Source organism: Ctenocephalides felis, unplaced genomic scaffold, assembly GCF_003426905.1.
Source record: "Ctenocephalides felis isolate EL2017-DRISC unplaced genomic scaffold, ASM342690v1 CF-g0.4_SCAFFOLD_01886, whole genome shotgun sequence".
Classification (NCBI taxonomy): domain Eukaryota; kingdom Metazoa; phylum Arthropoda; class Insecta; order Siphonaptera; family Pulicidae; genus Ctenocephalides; species Ctenocephalides felis.
The window spans coordinates 163,361,964-163,388,827 of record NW_020538040.1 but is presented as its reverse complement, the minus strand read 5'-3'; the positions used below and the strand labels follow the sequence as shown (position 1 = coordinate 163,388,827).

At 29.8% G+C, this 26,864-nt stretch overlaps 1 protein-coding gene across 1 annotated transcript; it reads left to right on the top strand.

Annotated features, from left to right (window-relative positions):
- The first annotated feature begins 725 nt into the window (after positions 1-725).
- Positions 726-26,716, top strand: LOC113376737 (ELAV-like protein 3). Its single transcript, XM_026616776.1, has 6 exons — positions 726-1,210; positions 15,824-15,927; positions 22,215-22,368; positions 24,460-24,498; positions 26,056-26,287; positions 26,364-26,716. The coding sequence occupies exons 1-6, from the start codon at positions 1,006-1,008 to the stop codon at positions 26,704-26,706; spliced, it is 1,077 nt and encodes a 358-aa protein (XP_026472561.1). The 5' UTR covers positions 726-1,005; the 3' UTR covers positions 26,707-26,716.
- The last annotated feature ends 148 nt before the right edge of the window (positions 26,717-26,864 follow it).

Here is a 26,864-nt window from a genome sequence, read left to right as displayed (position 1 = left end):
CTGTTTATATATATATATATATATATATATATATATATATATATATATATATATATTACGGTGGTCCTTAATATGAACATTTTTGAATTTCCTTGCTCCCAAGGGCTGAAATGGTTCCAAATTGATAAAAAACAATTCTCTGAAAGTTTTAGCTCTTTATATTAACTTTTAGATGGTGCGCAATTCAATCAAACTTTGAAATCAAATTTTGAAAATTGAAAAAAATGTTTTAGGTATAACTTAGCGACAAATAAATTAAAAGTGAACATTCGTGTCATTTATTATTGAAAATTCGACGCTCTGCAAAATTTTTGAAAATTTTTTCATGCTATTTCCATACAAAACTTTAATTGAATTGCGCTCTATCTAAACGACAATATTAAGAGCAAAAACTTTCAGAGAATTGTTTTTTATCAATTTGGAACTATTTGTATATATATATATATATATATATATATATATATGTGTGTGTGTGTGTGTGTATTTATATATATTACGATAATTCAACAAATAAAACTAACATTTTATTTTTCTTTTTCAGATGAAGAAACAAACGAATTACAAGAATCAAAAATTTAATTAGAATATACTATGTTATAGACTTTAGGAAAATTAAAGTATAAAAGCTGAAGTGTCACTATATATCCATAAAAATAAATGAACATAAATAGACAACACAAAAATATCCACTTGAATCGATGAAGACTGTCTCAAAAAGCCATACCTATTTACTAAGAGTTTATCTGAAAAAGCATAGTATATGAAAGAAAAACGTTTTTTGAAACCTTTTTTTTGCTTTTCTAAAGAAAAATAAAAAACATATAAATAAATATATATAGTTGTACAGAAAATCGATTTATAGTAGAAATACGAGAAACTGCGACAATTAATATTTCGGACCAAGATCAGAAACAGACATTTACTCTTCGTTATTCAGAAGAGATTTTTTTTACATTTTGGCCGAATTTGAACTTTCGCATTGAGGCAAGGGAATTATAAATAAGCATGATGACAAACGGTTTGGACTCAAGTGTTGTGGGTCAGCATAATGGAGGAGGCGGAGCAGGAACAAACACCACGCAGGAGGAATCAAAAACTAATCTCATCGTCAATTATTTGCCACAGACGATGACACAAGAAGAAATCCGATCGCTTTTTTCGAGTATTGGAGAAGTTGAAAGCTGCAAGCTGATAAGAGACAAAGTTACAGGTGAGTCTCAAATTTTATTATGACTCGGAAGAGACACGCCTTTTAAAATCGGGAATTATCATATTCGGTTTGATAGCAAGAAATCGTTAAGCATATCCGTTTAATAATATCAGTTTGGTTTCTATGTTGAAATTATAGTCTAAATAATATGATCTAAATCTTGTCAAAAAAAGATGTTCAACATTGTAGAAACTGTTTCCATAGTAGTTTTAAAACTATTTGCTTGGCAGCTAAGTGAATGCGAATTTTTGTTAGAAAATCAAAGACATGTTTTTCATGAAACTAGATAACTTTATTCAAACTTTATGCATTTTGCCAATGACTTTTTCTCATCTTTCAAGCAGCTTCATAATCCGACTTTCATAAAACTTCTGATTTTTGTTAGCAAAAAACTGAATCAAGTACAATCTGATACCATGATAATCATTGAATGTTTGCCATTGAATTGTTTACCATTAAAGAAGTTTTGTAAGGATCGAAACAAAAAGTAATCAAAAGGTGCAAGGTCAGGACTGTATGGTGAATAGAATAAAACACCCCAACCAAGCTCAAATTTTTGTCCAGTGGCCAATGATATTTCGCACCAACTAGTCCCGGGTTCGCCGGTTCGATTCCCGCCACCGCCAAAGCCCGACATCAGGCAACTTTGATATCAATTTTCCACTTGAGGTTATAGATCTCAAATATAGCCTCAAGTGAAAATCGCCGCTCGTGGGTACAGTTGCATATATATATATATATATATATATATATATATAAATATATATATATATATAATGTCAACAAATACTTCGAGTATAGTCAATTAGTCATAATTGGATTGGACAACTACTGGGTTGCCATCCATTCAAAAATCCATATAATAATGAAGTCAAAACAATTACTGAATGTCCCAAGTGTAGCAGAAAGTAATTAATAATAAAAAAAAAATTAAATAAAATTCGTTAGTGATTCAATGTATAAATCAAAATTGATCATTCGGTTCGGTGGGAAGAGTAAAGTATACATTTGTTATCAATGTCAAGTGGACGATCTTGATACTGTCATTTTTTAAGGCTTTGTTACTATAAACAGCTCATAACAATTCGTGAGCTTAAGATGCCTCTTTAACTTTACAGAAATAAAAAAGCAAAATATGATGAAAATATTCGATTTGTTTTTCATATTCCAATGAACTCCAAACGAAAACTATGCAATAGATAAAAAAAACTCTGTTCTATTCATGGACATCTAAATTGCTCACTATCGACTACCAAAAGGTATTTTTTTTTATTAAATTTATTCTGCAATCTGTTTTACATGAGCATTAACATTAAGCAGAGATTGCTAACAATAATTACCTTACAACACAAACCAGAAGATAGTAGCAACACCCAGCGGCGTGTCAACTAGGTATAAAAGGTATTTTAGATTCGAATTACGTCAGCAAACCTAACAATTCAATTGAAAACCGCATTTACTTAGTTGCCAACCTTATTCCTCATGTCTTTTATGAATATTAGTTTTTTTATAAAACCTATGTTATATAGATATATCGAATTAGTAGTTGATATGAAATTAGATGTTATTCTAAAGTTCCAATATGAGTAAAATTTGTATCTATTTATTACAATTACAAGTTGACTGTTGCTGAATATATTTGTAAATAACAATTAAATAAGATAAGGTCATATACTAACAAAACTTATTACGTCCAGTCGTCTTGGATAATTAAAAATCCTTATAAGTAAAAACATTTTCATACAGTAACAATTTTTTTTGCTTAATTATGAAATTATGTATGCATATTATGTGTGAATTGAATCATTAGTGTAATTGCCACTCGAAAGTGTCGCAGCTGCCATCTTCGTGAATCCATCACGTTTCAAATGTTCATTGAAAAGGGGAAATTTGGAGAGTAAACAAAACCCTCTGCGGCGGGTCCACGTAAAATCATTCATTAATGTCATTTTTACACGGCGACTAAACCAGTGTGTACTGGGTATACATAAATTAAACACGAGGCCATATCGGTATGCCGGTTGGGCGTAGCGGGTTGCGCGTAGCCGTTCATAGAGTATTCATAGGCTTTGATTCCCCGATACCGTGCCGCGTTGTTTCATAATGATTAATGGATGTTTTACCGAACATTATCAACGCCTCTTCGAATAATAAAAAATATCGCTGGATGTGTTTGGAAATGATTTTTAATCGATAGTGAAGCAATTTATACTTTGTACTGTTTTACATAGTTTTCATTTTTTTTATTCTCAATTATATCTTACATTTTGATGATTTATTTATGATTGTACGTTTTTTCAAAATTAAACATAAAACAGCTCTCATTTAAATCTGTGCAGAGCATATGTATTCAGTAATATATTAAGTCTTATGAAACTTAATAATATTCTAAATGAAATATTTGAAATATTTTTTAATAAGGTGAAATTTTATATAAAAAAATAGAATTTAAGTGATTTTGAATAAATAAAATTATCCAACCATTGTTCTTTTTCTACCTCTTGCTCTTACTTCTCCATGCTTTTCTAAAACACTAGCAGCAGCTGCTTTGTTGGAAGATTTGTATGTGTTGAAATTTGTATTTGTATTGTTGAAGATGTATTAACGTTATAAGTTTTTTATAAATAATAAAACGCATTAGTCAAAAGTTCAAATACAACAATATATTACTTGTGATAGTAATCTCTTTAAAGTATGTGACAGAACTATTACGAGAATTAACACTTACAAACTCAGGATATTGTTAATAAAATATATACAATTATTGAATAGTTGTAAATATTTTACAATAATTAACTACCCAAACATGATTTTTTTAATAAAATTAAATTATACTCTTACGCGATTTAATTCTGATCATTTTTATCACTTATCTATGAATCTGAGCGCAAAAAGTAGCATCAAGCGTCTAAACTGGCGGAGCTAGATATATTAGTACAGTAATTTCATCCCTTCAAATAGTAAATCTAATAATAACGAGAATACGGAGATGCACTAAACTTAATTATATCATATTATTTTGTAATATAATCAAATCGCTAACAAAAAAAAACATAGCGTCTTTCGAAACTCCATGTATCAAACGTTAAGATCAGGATTTCATAAAATTTGCAAAAACAAGCAAAAAAAATGAAAGTTGTAGTTTTTATATGCATTATGATAAAATCGCATGCGGCAATATCATAAAAAAATTTAAACAATATTGTTTAAGCCTCACAAATCTCATACATCTATCTTCCTCTACCTGACACCAATAAAATAATTTCCTACCCTAAACTAGCTAATTATGAAAAAATTCATCATTCTGTACGCAAAACTTGAACTTTAAACATCTCGCAAAAATATAATATTAATGCCAAATTTACTTATTTTTTTTAACTTCCCGTAGGGCAAGTTATAGTAATCGCAAAAAAATCGAAAATGAATGTTTTTATATATCTTTTTGTTTCAAAGGTTTCTGAATATTTTGGCATACCTTAAAAAAATGGATGTATGTGTGTGTATGCGTGCGTGTATGTGTGTGTGCGTATGTGTGTGTGCGTGTGTGTGTGTGTGTGTGCGGATACAAATTTTCGTCGACGATTTCGGGAACACCGATCAACCGATTTAAATAATTCAAAAAACATACGATTCGTATTGATAAGGAGACGTGCTGATTAGTTTTTGGCGAAGCCAAGTCTAGCCATTCCGAAGATAAGGGGCACAAAGTGCCAAAAACGGCAACTCAGTTTTTAAGAGAACGGAGCGTCCGATTTTAATAATTCTCAAAAATTAATTTTAATTAATTTTAAAAACGTTTTACTTGTATTAACAAGTTGAGGAACTGATCAAATTTTCATGAAGGCAGGTCTAGCGGTTTCGGAGATCTAGTAAAAAAAGTAAAAAAATGCCATCTGGCGGTCAAAAATAATCATTAGACATATGCACATCAAATTATCATATATTTTATAGAGATTTATACAATAAGTATAAATTTTGTTTACATTACCATGGGTTTAAAGTCATTTTTTTTTATTCTACAGTTTCACTATCTGTCCATTTTAGGCAAATCATACATATTATTAATTTTAATAAACATTATATATGAATCTTGACCATTATTACTACAAATTAAGGTTTGCAAATTTTTGAAAACTGGTATTAGAAGAAAATCATGGATTCCGTAAACCGTTTTTTGTAAAAAATTGAAAATAACTTAAAAAATTAAAATTAACAAATATATCCAAATGTACCATATTGATAAAAAACAGCGTTGCAAATCGATAGCCGTCGAATAAAAAACATGTTTTAAAGTTGTATAATACTGGTTAATTATTATTTTTTGTTACTAATTGCATAAAAAAGTTTATTATCAATCAATTTGAACAGTAAATTATTTCAGTCAAAAACTACTTTGGATAACTCGAAATTTGCTGTTAATTTTTATTGCTCCAATTATTCGATCCAAAAAACTCAAAACCGGTTGAACCGGTTAAAATGTTCGAAAACCGGTTTTCTAAAATGTGGGTTTTTGTATAAACCCTCCTACTACAAACAATAGATTTCTATGTCATTCAAATAAACAACAACTAATTAAGCGAGCCCGTTTCATATAAAACACAGCTCAATTAATCGGTTAGCTGTAACGATTTATGTGTAGGCGCTCCGCTGAGAACGGAACTAGCTTTGTTGGGAATTGCTGGGTTTGCTCTACGCTACGGCAATGTATGCCGCGTAGCGCTATCGATTGCTCTACGCGGCAGCGTAGCCCGTGCACTTCCGCGTAGCAGCGTAGCAGCGTAGCAGCTCACTACCCCTGGGAAATGTACTGAGACTTAGAACATGCGCGAATGGCCGCAGCGTTCGTTTACACGCCTCTACGCCCACCTTGGCCCACGTTCGACTTTCAGCATGTGCGGCGATACACCGTTGCGATAAATTCTCCTTGATGGCTTATTATTTTTGATTGTTCAGCCGAGCGCGAAAATCGGACGATGACACAACTGTTTTCTCGGGCTGTTTACAGCTGACTTCATGTATTGTATTTTATGACATTTCAGGGTGGAATATTTTAGACTAGAATAGATTAAATATATTTATACGGAATCGCTGCGTGCTGAATCTGATTAATAAAATTAATATATAATGAAGATGCGAATATGATGAAAATGCGAATAAAGCATATTTGGTGAAGGGCCCGATCAACATTAACTTTCAATTTAAATTATTTAATAGTTGAGAAGTTATTATAAAAACAAAACTAAATATTATATCTTAACCCTTTTCACTCGACATAGGTCCAAAAACAATAAATCAGCAACTCGTCGCGCATTCTGACGGAAACGTATCTGCAGTGATACTAAACTTGATATTATTGTGTACGTTATACAATTTGTTTTATTTGAATTTGAGGACATTGAAGAATATATTTACAATAATATTTAAATTTCTTTTCTGCAGTGTTAGCGTAGTGATTATTACCAGTAAAGTGTAATAATGAAATTGATATTAATAGTGTAATTGATGAAAATTTTGCTTTACGAATTGCTCCATCGTTTCACCGTATTAAAAAAAAATATTAAAAAGGGATAAAAAATACTTTAAAAATAACTAGTAATAAATTTTGTAGAGAAAAAAACTGTTTTATAACTTCATAAACTTTTTTAATTTTACAATACATTCTAGAGTATTTGACGCTTCAATGCGAACTGAGCCATTGCGTATACAAACTAATGTTATTACCCCTTGTCTCAAAAGGAGATAGCCGGGCGCAAAAGATTGAATATATTTGATATCTTCTATTAGTTTCTCAAATTAAATTAGTATCATTTTGGAGTAATATAATTCAACTCTTTCGACTCGGATGCCGCCGCTCCGGCGGCAAAATTCATATAAATCTCAGAGTTCGCGAGTGGAAAGTGTTAAAAGTGCTAACCAGAATAAAACCAAAAATTTGTTCAACAAGAATCAAATAAATCAATCAATTATAATAATAATATAAAGTATATTGTTGATACAATTAATAAATTAATAATGTTAGTTAAATTTTGATAAAATGAAAAAAATATTTATAAATAACACAGGTCCACAAAAAAAGTTGTCTGTATTGGGTGTGAGACACATGTTTTCCGATGTAGTTCTCCAAAATTGGGGCGAAATTTTTTACATATCTTTACATTCTAATGGTTTCTCAATATTTTGGCATACCTTAGGAAAAATGATGTATGTTTGTGCAGTATGTATGTATAATGTATGTGCGGATACAATTTTTCGTCGACGATTTCGACAACACGGATCAACCCATTTGAATGTTTCAAAAAACATTCGATTCGTATTGATGGCGAGAGACGTGCTCATTAGTTTTTGGCAAGACAAGTTTTCAACGGTTTCGAAGATACGGGGCAAAATGTGCTAAAGATGGTAATTCAGTTTTTGAGATAACGAAGCGTTCGATTTGAATGATTTAAAAAACATTTTATTTGTATTAACAAAATAAAGAACTGATTAAATTTTTGAAAGACAGGTTTAGCGGTTTCGGAGATCCAATATAAAATGTAACAAAAAATTCCATTTGGCGGTCATAAATAAAAATTTTACCTGTGAAGTAGCTGAATGTACTGTGTGTATAGTTTGCTATGTACAATAAAACAAAAAAAAAAGAAAATTAGATATATGCACATCAAATGATCAGATATTTTATAAAGCATTAAATAATGAAACAAATTTTGTTTACATTACTATGGGTTGCGTACTAATGTTTATCCGTTACACTACGACGCGGCGCTTACGCGCTTCGATATATACGCAGCGCGATGACTTGAAAAAAAACGCTGAAAATTTTCAAAATTTCAAATTTCAAAATTCAAAATTTTCAAAAATTTCAAAATTCTCAAAAACCTATTTTTTCAAAGTTTAAAAAAAATTAAATCTTTTTCGAAAAATTTCTTTTCCGGTACGGGAAGTTTCATCAATTTGCCTTAAAACACGATGCCATGCAGCACTAGTTTCATATCTGTCTGAGTATGACGTCAAGTGTTCCTTAAGGGACATATGGATAATAATCGTCCGATCGTAGGCGATGAGGCGTAGGTGCTGTAGATACTGTAGCGTCGCGTACCGCGTAGAACACCGCTAAATCCGGACTCTAACGAATCGATCGTAGACCGGGCTATGAGCTACGCGATGACACGCATACACATTTATAAACATGCACACATAAATGAAACATGAAAGAATCCTTATCATTGCATTTTGCAGCCATCAGTAAAGGTGGAAATGGTTAAATGTCTTTTGATTCGGGAGGAGGAAGCCTTACTGTACGTTCAATAAAGATTACTGACCGCAAAGATGATATTTTTTAAAAGATATAGGCGATGTACTGGAACTAACATTATTTAATTTATTTAGCCGTAAACATGATAAATATAAATGTTTAAATAACGAAATAGTACTAATTATTTACTTTGTTGAAAGAAATATGTAGGATCTTGAAAATTTATAGAAGTTACATTTTAAAATATGCGTAAGTATGTTAAGTATTAGTATACTTAATACTTTGCTACGATGATATCAGAAAATATTTGACATGGGCCATGGTAACTCTATTAGATAATTTAGTTAAAAATAGGATACCTATGAGAAAAAAAGTTTTTATATAGAGTCATTTCAGTCATTTATGTGTGACATAAAAAATACTGTCATTCTAGGAATTTAGGACAAAAAATTAGTTTTTATTTGGAACATTAAGTGATCGATTCTGACGTAAAATAGACTAATGTTCTGGCAAGGCTATGTTACGAGGCAGTTTTCATACAAAATTGCACTAAATATTATCATGCAATGTATTTGCTGTACGATCAAGCGTTTTACACATAAAATACAACTTCACCTATATGTGGTTAAACCATATCACAAAAATCCAGTTATCAAAACATCGTTTTATGACATTTGTGCGTTTTCTAGGTTAGTTTTTCTATCTGAAATGCTTGACTGCACAACAACCACATAGCCTTTTGACAGTTTTTAGTACCATTTTATATGAGAACTGCTACATAACATAGCCTTGCCATAACATGGGTCTATTTTACGTCAGAATCGGCCCCTAATGTATGAATAGAAGAAATTTTTTTTGACAAGATTCCTGGAAAAATACTATTCTTTATGTCGCAAATATATGACTGATTTGATCATATATTAAAACTAGGAAAATTTGTTATCGTTAGTAACGTTATTTGTTTATTCATTCCAAGACTCGTAAAAGCTCGTTTTTCGATAAAGCTCTACGCGTAGCAACTACAGTAATGAATCAGTACGCAATGCTTTTTACCTTAACTCGACCTGCACATTTTATATACTGAAGAATCAATTCTTGGATAAAATAAGTGTGTTATGATAATACTATGTTAGGGGTCTATATTCGTATGAGCTGGCATTAACAAACTGTCCAAAAAGCGAGATATTTTGTGCGATCAGGCGTTTTATACATAAACCTAACTTCACGTATGTGTTATCAAAGATACATAAAAAAGTTTGATAAAATTGTTATTTGATATTTGTGCCTTTTGTAGGTTAGGTTTTATGTGTAAAACGCTTGATCGCAAAGTAAATACATAGATTTTTGAGAGTTTGTTACTACCAACTTATACTAATACAGATCCATCAGTTATACGAATATAGATCCATTACCATAACATATCTATTTTATCCGAAAATTGACTTTTGAATTCATTTGCGTATTTTTTGCTTTTACTAGTAGCCCACAATTAAAAATATGCTTGAGCATGAACTTTTTTTACCTTCAAAAGCAAAATTAATACCACGAAAAACTACCAGGTCACCCAAACAAATATTTAAAAGAATTGAGTGAAGAATCTCCTACTCGAAGATTTAAAAAAAAAGGAGATATCTCATTGGAGATGAACTCTTTAAATGCATAAAGACCAGCATGATGAGTTAAGAAATAATATTATTTTGATCTGCAATAAACATATGCAAAAAAAAGAAAATTGATGAAAATCAACGTGCGAAATTCTTTTTTCCGTGATTTTTTAAAACAAAAAAGTTGCTCCACACAAAATACTATGATTCACGAAATAATTGTCCGAATTGTTTCAAATTTTGATACGAATCGCAAATAACTAACTAAAAAAATACTAAATAAAACTAAAATAAATACTAACTAAAAATAATATAGATTTAATGGCCAAAAGGCTAAAAATTTTTCAGCCAACATCTTATACAATGACATGACATAATGAAGAATGTTATACTCTGTTTTTTTGCGGACATGAGCACTTAACATATTTCATATAAATTATTAATAATACCGAAAATATTTGAACGAATATTATTATTTCTACCCAGTAATCACTAAATAAAATACATATTATTTTAATTCCAAATCAAATTATAACACCTGCGCATTGCATAAATTTTGATTCGCAGTAGATGGAGAACGATTACCAATCCCTTCATGTTATCGAATGATTGAAATTAGAACCAACCCCGTTAAGGGTTGCTGCAACCCTTCGTTTTCAATCGTTGCGGAATGAGTTGTAGCAAATTATTGATGACGGTTCACCTTCGTTTACAGTATCGACCTTGCCGGACCACAGACGTGAATAATAGTGTGCGTTTTGTTTCAAGTTCAGGGTATATTTACTGACGGCAAATTATATACACAGCCGTAAATAGTATAATAAAAGCCTCTTTTATTAATTAGGAAATGATAAGTCTGAATATTTTATTGATATCTATGAAATCGCTGACTGCAAATTTTCACTGGTGTGGTAAAAAATTTCAATTTACAAAAATAAATTAAAAACGATTCACTCAAATAACGAAAGTACTGCGTTCTGTATAAAACCTCTTAGGAGCCAATTTTTGGATAAAAAAAATGTTATGGTAACGTTACGGTCCTATCTTCGTATGAATTGGTAGTAAAAATTGACAAAATTATAAAACTATAGTAATATTGTAGAAAAAATGGAAAAAATTGCAAAAAATAACATATCTTTGTTTGGCATTGAAAGCGTTTCGACACATGAGAACTGTCATCTGCCCAAAATGTCGATTTACTTGAAATTTGAGTTTATTCTAAGCGCACCTAAACAATATTAGTATATAATATCCATATTCATGATTATCAATGAGAAAAATGTAATATCTACAATCTTATTGCCGAAAACCAGTTGAGATGTGCCAGAAATTGAAACACTATAATATACACTATGGGACTGATTCTGCCGCATAACAGAAAAATGTTATGGCAAGGCCATGTTATGTTCCGACTTCCATACATTATGCTAATGAATCATACTGAATACTGTCAAAATGTCATGTATTTGCTGTTCATTCAGGCGTTTTACAAATAATCTGCAACGTCACTCGTATGTTATGAAGCTGTATCAGAAACACACTGTTATATAACATTGTTTTTTTGACATTTGTGCGGCTTTTAGGTTATGCTTTCCATCGGACAACCTGAGAGATTCGCCTAACTGCACATCAACCGCATGGCTTTTGTCAATATTAGTATGGAAAGTTCTTCATAACATGACCTTGCCATAACATTTTTCTGTTATGCGGCAGAATCGGTCCCTATATGTTTGGGAGTAGAAAATATATAATTTAGTTTCATAAATAACACAATACGTCACAAAATTTTGTAAATTTGCAAACTCCCGAAATTTATTAAATGTCCTTAACTGGACAGTTGTAAATAAAATAGAAAATAAAAAAAATGTCAAAATGCTATGGATATGCTGTGCGATCACATAAAACTTAACTTCACTTATATGTGATCAAAGAGACATCAGAAAGTTGCATTTATAATAAAGTTGTTATTTGACGTGCGTTTTGTAGGTTTTTTTTTGTGTTAAACGCCTGATCGCACGGCAAATACTTAGTTTAAAGCAAGTTGTACAGTTTTTACTACCAATTCAAACAAAGATAGGGCCGTAGAATAGTGTTGTCTTAACATTAAGGAGAATTGGCTCCTTAGTCTCATCGCTACGACTTCTCATATGCGGAAATATGCGAATTTATTATTAGAAACCATGTATTCTAAAATACTTAAGATACGAACTTGATATTTTGTGTAAGATATGAGCGAAAAATTTAGAATTAATTTACCAAAAATCATATGTGTTATATAAATATAACAAATAAATATTATGTTATTTTTCAAATAACTATGCTATCTATATTATTTATTTAATACATTAAACAGTAAAGAACAAGGAATGCAATGGTAATAAAATGTCAAATAGTTTTTTAAAAAATGTATTATTTATTGTCAATGTTTTGGAACTATGTACCATCTTCAGGACATATGTGCTGAAGAACATTATCTGGATGATGAAAATTTAAACAAACAAAACTAATAATAAATCCTTTATAGAAAAATTTGATTTGTAGTTACATGCGAAGCGTTAGTACATAATCATCAATTTTTTTTATTTTAATTTTATTCTGACAAGTTGTTTAGTAGATACTCCCGGTGGCGTATCTACTAGAGCTAATAAAATAAAAAAAAACTAAAAACAAAGGGGGGAAAAATAAAATGTAGTGAAATGGAAGTATTATAGTTAATTAAATTATATTAGGTCTCAAAGTATTTTTCTTTTATGCAGGTAAATAATGTTGTTTGCTCAATTATCACTCTTTTCAACATATGTATTCAAAAATACCTAGTTTTTATTTTAACATTATGTTTTATAATCCATTTATTCATAAATTTTATTATGTATGTATTATATTATACATATTCCACTCATTTACAATTTTATTATTTATATTGCAATCCTCAACTATTTTTATTTATCACTTGCCATATATATTATATTATTGTTATATACTTATGTTTGTCTCCGAGTTGATGTTCTGAAGATGGAACGTACGTAGTTCCGAAACGCCGATGATAATTTTTTTTTTAAAAAACTTTTTGGGTTTTTACTACAAATTTATACGTGGTGGTTCAATCAAACGAGTATGGTTTGCATCAGATTTACTAGGGCGCGCCTATGTCAATAATTCAAAAAGATTCGGATATTGCGCAAACTTTATAACACCGATCTGGATTCAATGACCGTGGGTTATGCATTTGTATGTAATGTTTTTAAATATAGTGTTCCTGTTAGCAACCGCGTCAAACTTATGCCGTAATAGACTCCTGTGACCGTGTAAACAATACCAAAATAGCCCGATACAATATCAAAATACATGTCCCAACAATGACGATTGAGGCGACCATTAAATGCGCCTGAAGTGCCGTCGGAATATTTCCGATGGGACATATTGCTCGTAGAGATTCCGTGAGAATATCATGCACTTCGAGATTTTAATACACAGGAAAAAATTAGTGGCCAAAAAAACATCGTGAAACAGAAATCTATAATCTAATTGATCAAGGGTTTGATGGTTTCAAGGTTTATTGGCGAAAAGTTTGCCATATATCTACGAGCAAATAAACCAACACATTTGTAATTCTAAAAATCCAAATCAGTATAAGACAATGCTTTCTGAACATGTCATTAGTTTAAATCATACTTTCAAAATACAAAAAATCCTATTATTTAATAAGGAAAGGAATAGTGACCTCAGAAAATTTGCTGAATGTGCATTTATCTTATATATATATATATATATATATATATATAAGTACTGTAAATTTTATCATTCATATTTTATATTGCAACAACGTTATGGCACAGAGCACGTATGTATGTTTACAAGAATTTTTTTAATATGCATATATTTATCGTTATTCATTATTATTTCATATCATTAATTTTTAAGACAATGTGCCTGTCTTCATTTCTTCAAAGAGTTCTTCTCCAATGAATATTTCTTTTTTTTCAACATTTTATTTTAGATCGTATGGCCATTCTTTTTCAAAAATCGAGTAGGATATTTTTCACTGAATTCATTCAAATATTTGTTTGGGTAACCTGGTAATCATTTACAAGAAATAAACAAAACCTTAAAGACCAAAGTTTAAATTAAGGCGTTCTAAGGAGGACCCTATCTCACATTTGTAAGAATTATATAAACTGAATTGCAAAGTTAAAATTATAGATCAAGTATATAAGTGAGCTTTAGAATTTTTAAAATCTAAAACTTCATATATTTTTGAATATTAATAATTCAAATAATTTTTGATACTTAAAAATAGTGAAGCAAAAATTAAATTCACCAAAATCTAATATTTTTCTCAAATGGTAAACACAATCATTCTAGTCGTATGATCTGTTCTTTCAAAAACTGCATTTTACACTTTTTGCTTCGTATCTTCAAAACGGCTGAACTTGCAGTTTTGCCTTTGCCAAAAACTAACCGGCACATCTCCCCGTTAATACGATTCGAATATTTTTGAATCATTCTAATCGGTTGATCTGTGCTCACGAAATTGATGACCCATAACAAAAGAATCACCACGAAGTATTATCCGAACATACATAAACATATACTACACACATACACTCATTTTTTTCTAAAATATGCCAATATGATCAGGAGATCTAAAAACGTTATGATATGCAAACATTTTTATTTTCGATTTTTCTGCGATTTATATAACTTACCACCCTACGAAAAGTTAGAAATTAAATTAATTTTAACGTAAAATCATTTAATAAAAAATAGTATGTTGACTATTTTGTTAAAAATATTCAAAAAGTAATTTTAACAATATTTTAATATCAAACATATGAAGATACTATAACAAAATGGTTCGTTTCCCAGTTATAGTTAAAAACATACAAAATGAAATTTTAGCATTATTATTTTATAGCATCCATTACGACAGCATAAAATAAAATTATGTGTTGCTTCAATAATATTACTGTTAAGTTATATATACTAAATTATATTTATATTATTAATTTATTATTTATTATTGGTTCACATTTTCTTTATTTCTTATTCTAGTTTTTCCAGAAACGATTAATTCACCATTATACAAAGGTATGTTTCATTTAGAGTTATTATTTTTTATTAATACTAATATGAAAATTATCACTTTTTATTTTTGGTATTATTATTTATTTATTTCATTAACTAATTATTGTTTTAATTGCTTGCTACTAATAATACCACCATCGCTTTGCAATAACGACAAGTACGAATTCGAAAGAGCGTTTCGAAAGACTAGAAAAGCATACTTTCTGAGTCCTGGTTTGGCTCATTTTTAGTACTACAATAAAAACATTAAGGTAATAAATATTAACAAATTTCTAAAACAAATATAACATGCATTCTAAGAATTATCATAATTGATTTAGAAATATGTTATTATTTATTACTTTGTAATTTTTTTAATGTGGCACTGAAGATGATTCAAACCAGATCGAAACGTATGCCATCTGAAAACTGCACTATATATATATATATATATATATATATATATATATATATATATACATATATAAATCAAGACAATAAAATCATTTTCCGACATATTTGGTAAACAAATTTTAATCCTATCTATGCCGATGAGATTAAATCGCAATTAAGAGAAAATAAGAAAGTTATTTTTAGGATATTTCTAAAAGCAACATATTATAACTAACGTATATAAAAAGAACAAATGTAATTATATTTTTTTCACTCACCATAAATCAATTCCAATTGCAGGACAAAGTTTGGGATACGGATTTGTCAACTACCATAGGCCAGAAGACGCTGAAAAAGCAATTAACACATTAAATGGACTTCGTCTACAAAATAAAACAATTAAGGTATGTTTGTTTATTTTAACTATAAACAACTAAAATATTTATCTATGTAACAGCAAAAACTGGATGGCATATTCGATAATTTCAAAAACCTTCCTTTCTAATAACCTATAATTGTTAACTTCCCGAAGGAGAAAAATCCGATTTGCTAATTTTATGTTTTCTCGACGTTTCAAGTAATTCTGACCAGAATGAGATCAAATTTGGAAGAAGAAAATTTGTGTGTGTAAGTGTGTGTTTGTATATAAACAGATTTTTCAATGTAACTACTTCACTAAACATCTAGTTTTCATATTTTTAGTTTATCATGATTACAAAAACAGTCATTCAGATTCTCAGCGTAATATTGATGTAAAACAAATATTGATGACACGCTAAAACCCATAAATACATAATTAATAATTCAATATTCAACTCGACGGTTATCGTCGCTGTAAATGTAATTCTGGGCGGATAAAGTGGGTATTATTTACAACAGGGCATACTAATCGATTTTCATTTATTTGCAGCAATTTGCTGCTTGTGCAATAAATATAATTTAGACATCAGTATTGTTTTGCTTGCGCTTGCAAGATTTTGTCATGTGGAAGAACTTATGTATATAATAAATGTCGCTTGTTTTGTGTAATAAATATACATAATGTAAAGGAAATCGAAACAAGAGATGAGTAATAAGCAACTATAGCGTTGTATATATTTATTATTCGCTCCGTAACCACGCTCGTATCTCGAAGCAACTTTTTTCAATATAAATACATTGATGTGCCATTAATTTGTTCCACCAATGTGGTTTTTATGAAGTTTTTTTATAATTTTAAATTAAGAATTAACTGTTTATTAATTATTTTTTCTGACCATTCATAATATTGCAGAAAAAGGTACATATGTTTTGTTGAATTCCCAAGTTCGAACTATTGCAACTATTTCGGGGCGATTTTTATCCATAAAATTTTGGAGCTCAGAAAGCTGCTTATAAATTATTGTAAGGCCTTTAGATAAAGTTATACCCTTTATCAACTTCTTTTGTTTAATTACAGCACATATCTATGATGTGTAATGCTCGTACATTTTTGCCATCCTTATATTTTTTAATTCAATTTTCAAGAGACAGCTTATAAAAGTACATGGTTATAAAAATGGCAAGAGAAAAATATGTAAATTTAACATAAAATAAGTAACAAAAATATTATAGAATAAATAAAAACAAGAGTTAAAAAATACATAAAAGTAGATCTAACATAAAAAATGCAGAAAACTTTTCACACATGTAGTTAATACACAAACATAAAACAAAATCATATCAAAGGAAACATAGCCTAATTTTTTTGTAGTTTTGTTTCCACTGAGGAAGAGTCAAATTGGGACTCGAAACGTGTGGATCTATTAAATTCATTTTAAGAATCATGTCTTAGCCTCTTTTCTATTTTATTATCTGGATTATATCCACATTATATATATAGAATTTTGTGATATGAGTAGAACGAATATTAAATGTTAAATATGAACAATACAACACTCAGATTTTCAAGACACTATATTTAATAATTACAGACGTTTCAAGACCATGGTATGCATCAATTTCAAAACAGTAAAAATTATATTCTAATACATTATTTAGTATTTTATTTAAATTATATTCAAATTTTTCAATATTTACAAAAATATTTGAAAACAACATCTTAATGTGTCTAGAATGAAGGAATATTCATCCTTATCCCTTCATATTAGACATTTAAGGTTTGTTTTCAAATATTTTTGTATATATTCAAGTATTTAGTACAGTGTCAAGCATTGTAAAAGATAGTTGGTGTGTTTTTTGTTTTTCAAAGATTGAATATAATTTAAATAAAATATTAAATAATGTATTGGTATATAATTTTTACTGTTTTGAAATAACACTGAAGATGAGGCATATCATGGCCTCGAAACGTCTGTAATTATTAAATAAAGTATGTGTTAAAAATCTGGGTGTTGTATTTTCATATTTAACATTATATATATATATATGCGTGCGTGCTCCTGTTATACACGTAAATTTCTGATACAACAAAACAAATATCAGAGAGTCTAAATTTCAATTCAGTATCATCGTACGCTAGACAATTCTTCATTGGTGATTTCGCAGTCCGGTATGCAGATTGCGCAATACGCAATACGTAATCCACCGTCGAGTGTCCCGAATCTGAAATTAAACAATTACCCTCTGCCGGAGTCGGGCACTAGACAAAACACAGCGTATGGCGCGAGTGGCCGACCGGTTATTGCGATCAAAGAGCAGTAACCCACACCGAGCGACCGAAGTACCCACTACTAGTGTTAGAACGAAATATCGAGTACTGAGTAAATATCGATACTTTGCGGTCGATAGTGAGTACTTTCGCTATCGATTTTTTAGCTCGATCTATTTGCCAATATCGATCTTTTCGTCGATAGTACTCAAAAAGAATCGACAGCGTAATCTATGAACACCACTCATCGACCAACTATTAACCCCACTCATTGCCAAATGCAAAGCAATAGTCTCCCTAGGTGGTGATAATTGTTCAAAGAAGTGTCAAAAAATGATCCCGAAGGGTGATTAGTCTCAGAATTTATTGCTCAAAAACCCAAAATGAATATGACCACACTAATAGTAATAACTAAAGATGTTTATTTATTACTCTTATGTAAAATGAAAAAATAAAATGATTTAAAGTACCTTAAATGTTTTATAAAAAGATATTCAAGCATCGAAGTATGATTATTTCAAATAATAATACTTACCAATTTCAATATATTAGTATTTCACGTAAAAAAGAATCGAAATATAATTATTTCAAATAATAATATTCATCAATTTCAATATATTAGTATTTTGTGTTTATTATATTTTAAAATATAAATATATATTTTATATATATATATATTGAAATGGTTGAGTATTATTATTCGAAATAATATATTTCGATTCTTTTTTACGCAAAATACTCATGTATTGAAATTTTTGAATATCAGCATGCAAACATATGGGTTTGAGTTTCTCGGAACCATTTAAACTTTAAATCCCATCGCTCCGAAGGAATGTTTTTCAATCTTTTTTTTTTTTTTTTTTTTTTTTTTTTTAAACTCAGTTTTATTTAGCAATCAGAAATACATAAAGATTCCTATGAGCTAAATCCTATGTTTTTCAAATGCCGAAATATTATTTTGACCGTCATTAAACTGAATGTTTATTGCTTTCCAAGGAGCTTTATATTGCACTTTTATGCAATTGCATGTTCGCTAAAATTATTCATATAAAAATATTCAACAATTATAAAATATTATTTTATTGAAAAATATTAAAAATATTATTGTACTTAAAAATACTTAAAAATGAATAAAATTGCATTTTGAATATAGTATCAGACTATTATATTGTTTTAATCAAAAATACTCAACTATTATAACTTGTAGTTTTTTTTTTGAAGAAGTATAGAATTTGAAATTAGTATTGAAAAATTACTGTTAAAATTTTACAATATTGAAAATGATTCTGATTTAACACATCAGATACAAGCAATAGAATTCATTCTAATATTGTGATATGATATTTATTAATGAGTTTTAGATCTTTCTTGCACTTATGTTTGATTTTTATGAAAAGTACACAAAATTCGATATTGAGTACTATCGATACTTTCGCCACGATATTTTTTTGGCATCGATATTTTGATTAGATACTTTTCAAAGTACTCAATATCGATCTTTTGCCTCGATACTTCTAACACTAGTACCCACTACGCGTCGTACATGTCTCTCTTCTGGCTACGGTTCCGTAGCGTTATCGATTCTCGGCCACCGCCCCGTCAGTAAGCGCGGCAAGTGGCTGCGCAAGCGCATGAAGATGGCGTTTTCCCGAAACGCCGGGAAACTTCCACCTCCGTTAACGCATAGAGCCATACTGCTTTTATTTCAAACAGCTTCAAACTAGCATGCGTTCAATATTTCTGCAGAGGCACTCTATGATGGACTTCGGCCCAAATTCGAACTGCAATTGCTTTTAATTGATGTTAACTAGTGGAGCATGGCATTGTGCCTTAAAGAAAATTTCTGGAACTTCCCGTACCATAATTGAATATCTGATAATTAATAATTATTAAAAAATCAAGCAGTCATAATTTTTCCAAATATTTCTAAATGTGTATCAAAAATACTGATAATTTTATCATTCGTAAGTACTGACATAAGTACTCATATTTGGGCGAGAGCATTTATTTAGTATACAAGAAAATTACAAAGAAATTATTAATAAACAAAACTAATATTTGTCCTTATCTAATATAAAAAAAATATCTAAAAAAAAAAAGTGGTAATGGGATGAAGGGCAAGGAAATCATTTGTTGTGGTGGCTCTCACACCATGGACCTGCCTTCGGGCAGACTACCATTTATTATTATTATTATATAACTGTTTGCAAATTTAAAAATATTTATTTGTTATAATAGCTTTTAATTGATGTGGCACATCAATTTTCTTCAAACATTTTTAAATATTTATTATAAATACTGATAATTTTATCATTCGTATTTTATAGATCTAACATAAGTGCTCATATTTCGGCGACGGTATTTATATATGTTTAAAAGAAAATTACAAACAAATTAATAATAAACCAAACCTAATATTTGTCCTTATCTCTCAAATTTCTAAAAGTTATATAACAGTTTGAAACTAAGGGACCTATTCTGCCTCACAAAAGAAAAATGTTATGGCAAGGCCATATTACGCTCCAACTTACATATTATGCTACTAAATCATACTGAATACTGTAAAAATGTCATGTATTTGCTGTGCATTCAGGCGCTCTACACGTAAACAACAACGTCACTCGTATGTTATGAAGATGTGTCACAAACACACTGTTATCCAAAAACGTTTTTTTGACATTTGTTAGGTTTCTAGGTTAGGTTTTCTAAGTGACAACTTGAGAAATACCCCTGACTGCACACCAACCACATGGCTTTGTCAATATTTAGTATGGAAAGTTCTTCATAACATGGTTTTGCCATAATATTTTTCTGTTATGCGGCAGATCGGTCCCTAAATTGCAAAGTTAAAATCATTTATTTCAAGTAATCGGATGGTCCGTTTTCATATTTTTTAAAAACATTTCTCTCAAAGATTGTTTTCTTTGTACTTGCTCCGTATCTTCGAAAGGGCTGGTCTTGTCTTTGTCAAAAACTAATCAGCACACTCCCCCGTCCATACAAACTGTATGGTTTTTGGATCATTAAAATCGGTTGATTCCGTACTCTCGAAATCGTGGACGAGAAATGGTACCGAACATACACACGCACATACATACATTTTTCTTAAGGTGTGCCAAAATGTTCAGAAAGCTATGAAACGTAAAGATATGCAAAAATTTTCGTTTTAAATTTTTTTGCGATTACTATAACTTCAATAATACAATACATACGTATGCTTAATTAAAAAATATTCTTTTCCATCAATTATACTATTTTATAGAATGTTGACCACTACTTTATAGTTTAAATGTTTGAATGGTTGTTTTTGCTGATTTCTGCAAATGTAAATCGTGCTTACAAAGTTTTCACGAATGAATGGTATATAATAAAAGTATTTTCCGATGTAGAAAATAGAAGAAGAGAAGAAATTTATCAAGTTGTACACAAAAATTGAAATTTTTTGAAATTTGTTAAATGCAAGAATTCAAATAATTCACATTTTTTGCCTTCCAAGTAAACGTTTTGCCTTTGTCTTTTAAATAAAAATACCTTTATCTCTTAATTATGGCTCAGCAGATTTTTGTATGATATATTAATATAAATATTAACAATTGGTACATAATTTTTTAGTTTTATCAAATACATTAAATTTATTAAAATGTTAATTGAAATGTTTGAAAATTTTCGAGAAAGTTTTTATTCACACACACACTAAAATGATATGATATATGGAATTGGTATTCCTAGCGAAAATACTTTTGTTTTTTTGTTGTAATTCAAATTGAACGGATTTGAAAATATTATTATGAAATATAAAATAAAAATTTATTTTTTTGCTTTTTCTGAAATCATGCTTACAAAATAACGTACGCCATATTTATGTGTTTTTTTTTTTAAATCTGCACCTATTCCAAAGTTGTTATCGGGAAATTTTTGGTAGTACTTAGAAAATCCAAATCGTATGACAATCTAGTGATTCGACATCAGGGTGTAAAAAACCTCAATTTAATTAGTTTTTTTTTTAATTTAGTCTGATTGACCATAGTACTATTACAATTATATTTACTTTCGTCTATACAGGTGTCGTACGCGCGGCCGAGTTCCGAGGCGATCAAAGGCGCCAATTTGTACGTGTCAGGTCTGCCCAAAAACATGACCCAACAAGACTTGGAAGCTCTTTTCAGTCCATATGGTCGCATCATAACATCTCGCATACTATGCGACAACATCACAGGTAAAACTGCTGGTTAAAAAAGACTATGATATACGGCACACTAAATAATATAATAATAATAAATAATACTTGAACAATATCAACCCAAATAAAAAAATCGGCGTGATAGAGTAACTTTAGTATTTTCTATTAACATAGCGATACATGTTCTGACAATGAGATAAAATTTCCAATAGAGGATTTGATAAAATTGACCTCTATTGTTGAATATTTTGGTGTCGATTTTTATATGTAGCCGTACACCGAATAATAAAGTAATTGACAAATTAATCTTAACTAAATTAATAAAATAAAAGTAATGTTGTTCATCTATAAGTGATTTGTCATTGAATAAATTTTGCTGCTACTATTGGTTTTAGCTCGTGATAGTTTTCACATCAATTTATTATTGTCAGCAAGCAGAATAATTGGTTAAATGATCTTCATAAGGAAACTTTTAAAAATGTAATAATGAGCATTTTGAATAGAAGGCATTGATGAGCGGCTCTGTGAGTGCTTCAAAATAGTTTGTGAATATAATACAAGAAGCTATAAATTTTATTTATGAATATATATACATTCGTGTCCAAATCAATTCCAAATAGAATTGTAGAGCTTGTTTTAATAATGCTTTCTATTTCCAAAGTACGGAAATGAGTGAAGCGGCGAGTGGAGATGCCGCAGTCAGATTTTAGTCTATATACACATGTATATTAAATTTCTTTCTACTGCTTTCTAATATTAATTGAGCAAATTAATAATGATAATAATTAATATAATAAACATTTATTATAAATTCATATTTATATTGTTTATCGTGGTAGCTTATGTTTATTATTTTTGTTTGATTAGACTTCAATATATGAGATTGTTGCAGAAAATTATTTTGTAATATATCATTTTGTTTATATATATGGGGGTGGTCCTTAATATAGACATTTTTGAATTTTCTTGCTCCCAGGGGCTCAAATGCTTCCAAATTGATAAAAAATGCTCTATAAGTTTTAGATCTTAATATAGTCTTTTAGATAGTGTGCAAATTAATCAAAGTTTTGAATGGAAATAGTATGGAAAAATTTTCAAAAATTTAAAAAATGTTTTTTTTAGCAAACAAAATTTTTTTTTTAAATCTCAAATTTGTTTCCATGCTATTTCCATGCGAATCTAAAACTTTTAGAGATTTTTTTTTTATTAATTTAGAAGCATTTAAGCCCCTTGGAGCAATAAAATTCGAAAATGTCCATATTCAGAACTACCCTAATATATATATATATATATATATATATATATATATACATACATATACATTATACCTACATGTATATTTATTTGGCACACTTATATGCAACAATAGAAATTTTTGAGTAGCATTCACAATTTTCATTTTGTTACTATTAATTATAGGATCTATATTTATTTCAACTTTGCTCCCACATTTCTCGTATGAGGGATTTTTTTAATTTTTGATTTGATTGAATATTTATTAATATTAGTAAGATACTTCAAAATTAAAACAAATGTTTTCATTACTGCTATAAAATTTATATTATTCAAAATTTGACGCAAAATATATTCGAATTTGAAGCTAAATGAGATTTTACTACATTCTACTAAATGTTTTGGACTCACGTGAATAATTAATAATCTCAATCTAGGTCTCACTGCATGTGTATAGTTCAAGTTAAAGCATTACTAATTTGATTGAAAATTGTGAATCTGCTCATGATCAAAATTTTACAACATTATGATTTTTAATATATATATATATATATATATATATATATATATATATATATATATATATATAAAGCACTGAAAAGTCCATGATGATAAACATTTAGTGTGTCATTAGTGTTGCAATGCTAAGTATTACCTTTTAATTAGTACACATTTCTCAAAAAAAAAAAATTTGAAAGTTCCAAATAATTTTTATTTTTATTATGGTTAACGACAAAATCATCATAGGCCCTTTAGTGATTTAATAAAGTGACTTGTATGACATCTCGTACTGAAGGTCACAGTGTAGTTTTCTCTTCTTGGTTGTTTTTGATTTTTGTTATTTTGGTTTTCTAATAATGTTCCTATATTTTGCCTTTTCTCTCTCTTTCCTAGTACGTCAATTTGTGACTGGTTCCGGAGAAAATGTGCCTGGTACGTATACCATGGCCCATATGCCATAAATTTATTAATTTTTTGAATATGTTTATTATACTACACCGAGACCTCACTCGACACTCGGTCACATAACGCTTAATATTGAAGCCACCACTAAAAATCTCTATTAATTTAATTTAATTATTCATCCTTCTTTGTTTTTTTTAACTTCATAAGTATTTGGATTTTGATTGAAGAAAATTTGCAAATATAGATGTATTTTTATATTTTCAAAATACATCTACAAAATGCGCGCGTGGTTGGCAATTGAAATGGCTTCCGAATGTAAGAAATAATACTTACAAAAAGCTCAATTTAAAATCTATTCAACAAGTTAGGTGTGTACCGATTGTCGATGTATGAATCTTGTGTGCATCTGCTAGATGTTTAACATTATCCCAATATCCCAATCCTAAATAGAGATAAGGCTATGCGTTAAAAATAAATTCTGAAATTTTTACATTTTTTTTAAATATTATCAAAACTAAATTTATAAACTGTCTGCACTATCCTTCCAATGATAGGCAGAATTGATCAGAATCTTATTGATATGTAATTATTCTTTCACTTCCCGCATCAAGCTCTCTCTCTATTTTGAAAATAGTTTTAGTTGTCTTTTATTATTTTAGTTTGCTTGTTAAGTTTAATATAGTTTTTAATGTTTTGCGTTTTTGCATCGTGGCATGTGTCGTTTCTTTCATTCGATTCATTCTTTTTTGTTTTACAAAAAAAACCTTTAAGGTACCACGATGAATGAAATTATAAAATATACAGTGAATACAATTTTGATTTTGATAAATATGATTTATAGATCAGCGCAGCTCGATTAACTAATCTTTTGGTTAATTTTATCTGACACGGCACCAACCACTAACGCAACTCATTTGCAAAAACTGAAAAATACCATTAGCAATATTTGAGATAAATATAAATTGACAAAGGAATACAATAATTAACTAATTATTAAATGCACATGTGTTTATTCGTGCATATAGAATTCAAAATGTTGCTTTTGGTTCTGTGTAAACTTTATGGCAATATTTAAACATGCGATGGCATCAAGATGATGGTTTGTCGTAATATATCTAGTACGTTCAGAATATTATATTATGATAATCACTTTGTATAGTACTTTACGTTTGGCAATTAATTTAAAAATGAAATATTACTGTTTAAAGCAGAAATGCAGACTTTTAAAAGCAGTGAATATCTCATATGCATAAAATTTATTTCTTGCACTGTTTATCATTATTTATTCATGAATGATATTATTGTACAAACCATCGTCATTCACGCAATGTTATTAATGTATTTGTGGCGTAGCGTGCAAATCCTGAAGCAGAGTGAATGTTTTGTTAACGGTCTCGATATGTTTTAAAATATTCATTCCTGATGATCCACGATGGACAATTGAAATTCAGAACGGGCATTAATTAGATATCTGTTTTATATTAAAACAAAGCGCCGATTTCGTCTTGTTATATATTGTACCGTCTTGGATTTGAGGAATGTTTTTCTACAATGAGTTTGCCACTAATGATGCGGTGATCGCAGGGTTGTCAAAAGGTGTCGGTTTCATCCGATTTGATCAGCGCATGGAAGCCGAACGTGCTATTCAGGAACTCAATGCTACTATACCCAAAGGATCGACGGAACCAATTACTGTTAAATTCGCTAATAATCCCAGCAACAACAACAAAGCTATCCCACCGCTCGCAGCGTACCTAACGCCGCAGGCGACAAGACGATTCGCGGGGCCAATCCACCATCCGACAGGAAGATTTAGGTAACTTGATTAATTTTGAGCAATAAAATTCAATGATATTTATAAGTAACAATCATGACAAAAGTTTTCTAATAAGGTATTTGAACCATGGTAGATACTCGCCACTGGCCGGAGACCTATTGGCCAACTCCATGTTGCCGGGTAATGCGATGAACGGTTCGGGTTGGTGTATATTCGTGTACAACTTGGCGCCTGAGACCGAGGAGAATGTGCTGTGGCAACTGTTCGGGCCCTTCGGTGCCGTTCAAAGCGTCAAAGTCATCCGTGACCTGCAAACCAATAAGTGCAAAGGCTTCGGTTTCGTCACGATGACGAACTACGATGAAGCGGTTGTGGCGATCCAATCATTGAACGGCTACACACTCGGAAATCGAGTACTTCAAGTCAGCTTCAAAACTAATAAGAGCAAAACCGCATAAGGCAGCCGAAAATGCTCACTCTCTCCTCCATAGCGAAAATAACATTTTGTACATAAAAAATAATAAATTTTAAATGAAATCGTCCCTTGAATTCGTTTAGCTAGGCGGATGTGACGGGGCGTTCGGTTATTAAGCCGAACGTGTGCGTCTCGTAGTTT